The following is an 8,210-nucleotide window of genomic DNA, read 5'->3' as shown; positions in this document are numbered from 1 at the left end:
TAGGTACAATAAACAATTTTAATATTTTGTCTGTTTGTTGATAAATTTAACTCGTCTCTTTCTACATCTTAACTTTCAAACATAATAAGGTAAGCTTTTTTGCTTAATTTTGCAATTTTGATAAAATCCAGAAAACAAAAAAGCTTTTAGAGAAGCAACGAAACAGCTTCGAAATGTGTGTTGTAAAAACAAAAAGCCGGCCGTTTACCGTTTAAAATCTCATCACATTTAGCATTTACTGAGGCATCTGGATGCCTTGTTGAAAACCAAGAGTCTGCTGCTGTTTCTTTTGTTCGTCTTGCATTTCCATAGCTAGTTTCTTGTACTTTTCTGCTTCCTGTTCGTTTTTGTCTGTGCCATCGCCTCTCGCATACATCTGACTCAGGTTGGCGCAGGCGTACATGTTCCTTAGTTCGCAGGCTTTGTAAGCAAAATCAAAAGCCTTTTTCATGTCTTTCCGAATGATATATTCTCCTGCTGCCTCTGACTTCGTCTGGTTTTTTGGGGAAGTTTCTTCGGCCTGTTTTTGGACTCCAGAAATGTGCATTCCGGAGAGGTAGAAACAAGCAGTAGCGTTATTCATGTCACAGCTTTTCGTTAAGAATTCAAGACCCTATTACGTTTGAATGGGATGTTTGTTTAATGATAGTATTAAGACGGAAGGTATGCCAGCACCTACCTTCGGTACATTACGTTCAACTTCTTTTGGCATGGAACGGGACACCATTAAGAGGCCGGAATGTAGGCAAGAATCAGAATCGTTTAGATTGCAACCTTTCTCGTAATAACTATACGCTGACTTTGGATCGCCCTTGCTGCCACTTTTGCCCTTTCCCAAGAAACTGTAGTTGCCAAATTTATAGCACGACTTTGCGTAACCATAATCATCACAGGTTGATTTATAAACTTTAGCCGCCTTCTCAAAATCCTTTTTAATTCCTTCCAAATAATCGCCCAGTAGGTGACAAACTATCAAAGATTAACATATAATTAATTAGACATTGAAACCACTTTACTCTCAACAAATGATCTTCGAATTCTTGCGAAATAGTGGTGGCTTTTAGATCGCAATGTAATTATGCCAAGAGGTTATGTTGGCTGGACGATAATGAATACAACTTACCTTCGGGTTTTTTCTCAGAGTAACACCCAAAGCGGTATTCGATGCCTAGTTTTTCGAGGTATTCTTTGACATCTGATTCTGTCTTAAGATCGTAGGCCATATTAACAGTAGTTTATGAACTAGTATCTTTTTCTTTGAAATAAATAAGAGCTTCAGCCGAAAACAAGAGCAGTAGCCAGCAGCAGTATTTGGTTTTGTCTTTTTGTGAAATAAAAATTAATCGGAAAGTGTCAAAGTTTAAGCATAAACGTCAAGTGACAATCATGTTCATGCTTTGCATATAGATGGCGCAAAAATTATTAGGGAGTATTTAAAGGTGTCTGTAGTTGCATGTTGATACAAAAACACTCTGAAGATACTAATCCTTCGAACGGATCAACCCGAGAAACCCATTTGTTGTATTTGTAATGTCAATAAAAAGGTATGAATTTCGACAGAAAAATATGCTTTTTCTCACGCATACATAGAATAAATAAGTTTTGAAGGAAAAGGTCACGCTTACGTAAAATAGTTTATGAATCAGGCGTTTTGCTTTAGTTTCAAGGCACACCAAGATGGCTCCGGAGGATTTTTGGCTGAAACACAAACACGTTTCAGATTCGGCTTTGCCGGACGTTTACGAGTTCAGCCCATAGGAATTCAATGCATGCTATCACAATGAAGCTTCGACCTCACGTTTCATTTGACAATCGTAAGGAAATAACGTAATGTTACGTAATGCGACTCCAAACGGAAGCTCTAGATCAAATTTGATGAATATTAGCTTTGTCTGACAGCTCCACAGCTGTAAAAAGTCAACAAACAAAATACATTTGTTTTGGAGGGATTCCCATTGGTTATTATGGGCTGTGTAGGAAGCTACTCCACGATAGATTTAATTTTTTCGATTTCAAAACTCATATTTTTTGGTTTTGAGAAAAAATAACAGCTGCTAATGACAATAGTGCCTTTTTGAAAATGTCATATTGGAAGTGTCATTCAAAGCAACCTCTTAACAGGCCCAACGTAATGCAGACGAAGCTGAAGCGTGTTTGTGTTTCAGCCATTACATATTTAGAAGAGTGTTTTTTGTGTGTTTTGGGTCTGATCACTCGCGGTACTGTCATCTATTTCTTAAAGCTACTAGCCCTTCTGTAGGAATATGGAGAAACTTTTAAATATAATTTTTTTGTTTTGTATTTTTTGTCACAGGAATTAGGAACATCTATTTCTAATAATAATAGATGTTCGTAGTTCAAATTTAATAATAGATGTTTCTAGTTCCTTTGACTAAAAACTCTCTTTGAAGCAAAAAACAACTGGGGTGGGCTAAGGTGATAATCAAATTGAACATTGTTTTAATTCCGTCTGTGTTAGATGATTCAACTCAATTCAATTTGATTGAACAATTACAGATTCAAATTGTCTTTTCAATATTCAAATTGAATATTCATAAAATATCTAAATAAAAGTATAAAATTGGATCTGTTTGAATAAAATTCTTAATTCTCTTGCTTTTTTTGAATGTTATAAGCTTTGTCGTTCACAGGAATGTGTTTTTTTTAACGAACAAAGCAAACTAAGAACATTTTCTAGTCGTTTGTGTAAGCGTCTGGTAGCTCTATTCGGAATAAACATATTTGTTTGAAAACGACTATCACATTTTTGTTGTGACAGCTTTTTAGGTATCAATTTGACTATCACCTTACGTAGATCAAATTCGATAATTTTGATTGTCATTTATCAACAATCACCTTAGCTGATTCCACTCCTGTTTTTTTCCCGCCAAACAAGAGGGCAAACGAAGCTGAAGAGGTGGAATCACTTTTAAGAAGGGTTTTGTATTCTTTTTATTCCTCATTCGTGTAGTACGGCTAAGGAATGAATCACTTTATTTGACAGTTCAACAGAAGTTGGGCACGAAGGTATACTAATGAGCGTTTCTAGAAGCGCAAATAACAGTTGAACTGTTCAAGAAGAGGAATGCATTTGGCTATTTCTTAAGAGCATATACCGTTTAAATAATGATAAAAATGTGTTGGACAAGAAACCTTAAGACGATGTTCAAGCGATGTTAATGAACTAATGACCAATAAATTCAAGTGATTTACGTTCAATACTTTTCAAGAGGCTTAAGTAAATTCCAGGAGCAACATCCCAGAGCTCTGAGTTATTCTCAAGCTTTGAATGTACATATATTTATAATTTTTGTGGATAACAGGTGGTTAGTGATACACATACCGAGAATATGAGAGTCTCATTGATGCAAGTCCCATCCATGCATAATTGCAAGTGGATATATTTCGCGTTAACGATACGAGACAACATTGCGTTTTTGAAGCATTCAATTTCAGCCGTTTTTTTCCCATTGTACAATGCTGTTTAGGTCAAAATTTAATGACTTTAACAAGCAGAGGGATATGAGTTTGAAAACAAATATAAAAAGCTAAGAGTACTATCGTCAGCGAAACAATTAATTTGGTTAGAAGTTGCAGACAAGAGATCACTAATAAAAATGAGAAAGAGTGTCGGAGACAAAACGGAGCCCTGGGGCACACTTACTTACTTACTTAAGGTGGCGCTACAGTCCTGTGTGAACTAGGGCCTCACCCAACAAACTTCTCCATCTAGCTCGGTCCCTAGCTAGTTGTCTCCAGTTTCGCGCTCCAAGTTGGGTGAGGTCACTTTCCAATTGTTCGCGCCACCTGATCCGCGGTCTTCCTCTACTGCGCTGCCCTGTGGGTGCGGATTCGAAGACTTTCCGGGCCGGAGCATTGGTTTCCATGCGCTCTACGTGACCCAGCCATCTTAGTCGTTGGACTTTTACTCTTCTGGCTAAGTCTACGTCGCTGTACAGCCCGTACAGTTCGTCGTTCCATCTTCTCCTCCACTCCCCTTCGATGCATACGGGACCGTAGATCACACGAAGAACTTTTCTCTCGAAGCGACCCAAGGTGCTTTCATCCGCTTTTGTCATGGTCCATACTTCTGCACCGTATAGCAGGACGGGGATGATAAGGGTCTTATATAGCAACACTTTGGTCCCTCGAGAAAGGACTTTACCACTCAATTGCTTTCTTAGTCCAAAGAAACAGCGGTTAGCAAGAGTTATTCTGCGTTTGATCTCAGCGCTGGTGTTTTTTTCTGCGTTTACAGCGGAGCCTAGGTAGACGAAGTCCTTGACTACCTCAAAGTTACGTCTGTCGATTGTGACGTTTTGACCAAAACGTCGGTGTTGTATGTCCTTTCTAGACGACAGCATGTATTTTGTTTTGCCTTCATTAACCGTTAAACCCATTTTTGCCGCTTCTGCCTCAATACTCACAAAAGCCCCATTGACATTACGCTGAGTTCTTCCGATTATGTCAATGTCATCAGCATATGCCAGTAATTGGACAGACTTTTGAAAGATAGTGCCTCTAGTGTTGACATGTGAGCTCTGCACTATTCTTTCAAGCACGATGTTAAAAAAATCGCATGACAGCGCATCACCTTGTTTAAAGCCTTTTTTGACATCAAAAGGTTCTGTTAAGTTGTTTCCAACCTTTATGGAGCAGCGTGAATTCTCCATGGTCATCCTGCACAAACGGATGAGTTTGGCAGGGATGCCTAAACTAGACATGGCTCTATACAGCTCGTCCCTGTAGATGCTGTCATATGCGGCCTTGAAATCGATGAAAAGATGGTGGGTGTCGATTTGGTGTTCTTGAGTTTTTTCCAGGATCTGCCGTAATGTGAATATTTGATCAACTGTGGACTTTCCTGGGGCACACCACCATTTATTTTATGGACTTCGGACTTAGAACCATCCAATACTAGTTTTATTTTCGATAAAAGGGCGCGATGCCTTACCCTATCAAATACATGTGTGCATAATCTAACTTTCTCCAAAAGGATGTAAAGATTTGTTCTATTGTTCGGTGATAAAAACCATAAGATCACCAGTGGGCTCATTGTGCAATCGGTCGATAATAATTAGAGGAAGGCAACGGCCTAGTCACTGATAAAGTTTCGGTTCCCATCGATCAGCGAAATGAGCATCTCAAAACTTACCGTGTTCTGTTGTCATGTGTTCTTTCTTCTCTGTCCTTCTGTCTTGTGTTGTTATTACCTTATATATGTAGTCTTAGTAGTTGCTCAAGGTGCTGTGTTTCTATTCTGTACATTTATGTGCTGAGTAGTATGTAATGTAATGTAATCAGAGTATGAGGAGGATTGACAATTTTGTGAATGGGCTGGACAAATGCTGTTGTCCATCTTCTTGGAACGAGACCTGAGGAATAGTACAGATGAAAAAGCTTATGCAGTGAGTTTTAGAACACCTCTTCAGAACAATAGAGGGGATTGAATCCGAGCCAGTGGGTTTATGTATGTTGAGATCTGTAAGGATTTTCGCCCTAGTACGGGTGCGAAAAAAAGAATGGTCCCTTACAATCACTAGCGCTGTCAAGAACGCATGAAACGAGAATTAATATCGGCTAGTAGTCCATATATTTACGATAGTGGAGCACTGATTCTAAACAATGATTTTAATCCCACCTTATTCAAATTTAAATCAATCCTATATTCTTCCCATAGTTAGTTCTATGGAAATCAATATGTATACAATCAAATGAACGTAGGTGATGAGTTCCGCCTCGGTAATTCAATTGTACACAAGATAGCAAATAAAGTGCATCAATTTCACCGTTAATGAGTTGATGAAAAAATACTCAGCCATTATTAACACGTTTTTGAAGAAGTATATTGCATTTAAAGAAGTATATTACGATGTTCATAGGGAGGCAGATCATAGGGATCTTCCCAAGGAAGACCTTTTAGGGCAAAGCGAATGAAATTATGTTGAATTGATTCAATACGTTTTCTATGAATTTCGTAATAGGGAGTCCATACCTGCGAAGCATATTCAAGATGAGGACGAACATGGCAATTATACAAAGAAAGGGTAACATAGGGATCATTAAACTCCTTTGCCCAGCGTTTTATAAGACCAAGCATAGAACTTGCCTTATTAATAATAAAATTAATGTGATGTGTAAACTCTAAGTTTGAACAAAAAATGTACACCTAAATCTTTAAATGTGGAGGCACGACAGAGTTTTTGCTGTGATATACAGTAGTCAAATACGTTACTGATTAGTTTTTTAGTGAGAGTTATCGTCTGGCATTTTAAAGGGTTGAGTGAAAGGCTATTTTTCCCACACCAAAATGTGAAACTATCAATGTCGGCTTGTAAAAGAATACGATCATGGTTGGACTTTATTATTTTGAAAATCTTCATATCGTCAGCAAAAATGAGAAGTTCACTTGAGCGTAGACATGACGATACATCGTTAATAGAGAGGATGGACAGAAAAGGACCAAGATGGCTTCCCTAGGGAACACCAGATTAAGCAACAATAGGTTTTTAAGGTATAACTTAATGCAAGCTTAGAAAAATGGTGAAAAACCAAGAGCCTTAAGTTTAAATAAAATAATTCCGTGGCTAAGTTGGTCAAAAGCTTTAGAAAAGTCAGTGTATACACAGTCAACTTCATAACCTTTCTTAAGCGTTTGAACATATGTTTGAAAATGTGAGGAGATAAGTAACGGTTCATCTTTTTTCACAAAACCATGTTGCTGTTCGCAAATGATATTTTTACTAAAATATGCTACGCTTTCACAAACAACTTGTTCAAATACTTTAGGAATGCAAGAAAGCTTCGCAATGAGCCTGTAGTTGCTGATATCCGACTTGTTACCTTTTCTTGAAAATTGGTGTTAGAAATGACTTCTTCCATATACTGGGAAATTTGCTTGTTTTTAGAGCAAAGCATTATTACACTTTTTAGTACTTTCGGGGGAATACCATCAGGACCGGCTGAGCAGTCATCATTCAACGCAGATAAAAGATCAAGGACCGTACTCTGTAGCACAGGTATGAGACTACAGCTAGCTTGCGAAAAAGTGTGAAGATTTTGAAAATATACTTCATCAACTTCTTGAGGGCTATTAACAAATGACTTACGGAAATTCGTTGCGAAAGCGTTTTATCTAAAGAAAGGTTCTTGTAAGTGAAGTTAACTGGAAAGTAATCTGATTTGTTCTTTGAGTTTACGAAATTTCAAATTTTTTTAGGATTCTCTTTCAAAGAGGTGGCCATATCAGTAACATAACAAGCATATACACAATTAGAAAGAGATTTAAATTGGTTAAAGAGTTCAACATAAAAAGAGAAGTTGACTGGAGACAGAGTTTTGAGGTACGTTTTCCATGCCTTATTTTTTTGTTACACAGTAAATTCAATTCTTTCGTGTATCAAGGATGGCTAAAGTTTGTATTTCGTAATTTCTTTATCTGTACATTTATTATGAATACTTCCAAGGAAACGATTTTATCATGGAAAGGCTGAACGCAACCTGCGAGTTACATGCCACGTTTTAAGCCTTTAGATACAAAATGTGTTAAAATAAATATTTCAAAAGTTTGGTGACGCAATAATTGACAGTCTTCGACCCTAATCACTGAATCAGATGAAACTTAGTTAGGGTCAAGGGGGGTAATAGTAAACAGGGGTAATTGTAAGCACACTTAATTTTCTCAAAATTGTTTATAAGCGATCGAAGTAAGTTAAATTGTATCTTTAAGAAAGTGAAATATGAGTAAATGCATGCTATATGTTTTTATTTGTCTGTATAACAAAATTTAAAAATTATTGGCTGTTTACCCCATTATGTTTCTATCATGGAAAAATGTAAACACCGAAATGGGGTAAAAGTGAACAATCAACGGTAATTGTAGACATTTATTTTCAATGGCTTTGGTGTTGATCTAACAATATCTTATATCAAAAAAAAGCCACGTACATATCAACGAAAAAGCACTGCTCCATCATATACGTTAGAGGATCATGCTGTAGAAGATGTGTGCAGCAAAAACAAAACATTTCGACAAGCAGCAAAAGAGTACGGTATCCCTATTTCTGTTATTTGTAGTTGCATCGGTGAAGGGAAGAATCATCATTTTATCTAGAGGCAGAAAATCAGCCAGAAACCAGGACACTATAGCAAGGTGCCTTATTTCAGATCTCGTGCTGGTTACCCTTGCGATAAGGATGATCTCCTTGTTC

The 8,210-nt window shown here is 37.3% G+C and overlaps 1 protein-coding gene across 1 annotated transcript; it reads right to left on the bottom strand.

Annotated features, from left to right (window-relative positions):
• On the bottom strand, nucleotides 1–1,339 carry LOC129945431 (cytochrome c oxidase assembly factor 7 homolog). The gene is made up of 3 exons (XM_056055188.1): nucleotides 1,124–1,339; nucleotides 680–969; nucleotides 1–613 (listed from the first exon to the last, which is right to left on the bottom strand). The coding sequence occupies exons 1-3, from the start codon at nucleotides 1,221–1,223 to the stop codon at nucleotides 236–238; spliced, it is 768 nt and encodes a 255-aa protein (XP_055911163.1). The 5' UTR covers nucleotides 1,224–1,339; the 3' UTR covers nucleotides 1–235.
• Nucleotides 1,340–8,210: the final 6,871 nt, after the last annotated feature.

This window comes from Eupeodes corollae, chromosome 2 (assembly GCF_945859685.1).
Source record: "Eupeodes corollae chromosome 2, idEupCoro1.1, whole genome shotgun sequence".
In the NCBI taxonomy this organism is placed as follows: Eukaryota; Metazoa; Arthropoda; class Insecta; order Diptera; family Syrphidae; genus Eupeodes; species Eupeodes corollae.
Note: the sequence above shows the minus strand (reverse complement) of the source record. Positions and strands in the feature narration are given on the sequence as shown.

Bases quoted from the DNA above. Each gene is read 5' to 3' on its own strand.
- LOC129945431 (XM_056055188.1), bottom strand. From the start codon at position 1,223: ATGGCCTACGATCTTAAGACAGAATCAGATGTCAAAGAATACCTCGAA. The intron at 970-1,123 runs GTAAGTTGTATT...AATCTTTGATAG, and splicing joins CTCTGAGAAAAAACCCGAAG to TTTGTCACCTACTGGGCGAT. The intron at 614-679 runs GTAGGTGCTGGC...CAAACGTAATAG, and splicing joins TTGAACGTAATGTACCGAAG to GGTCTTGAATTCTTAACGAA.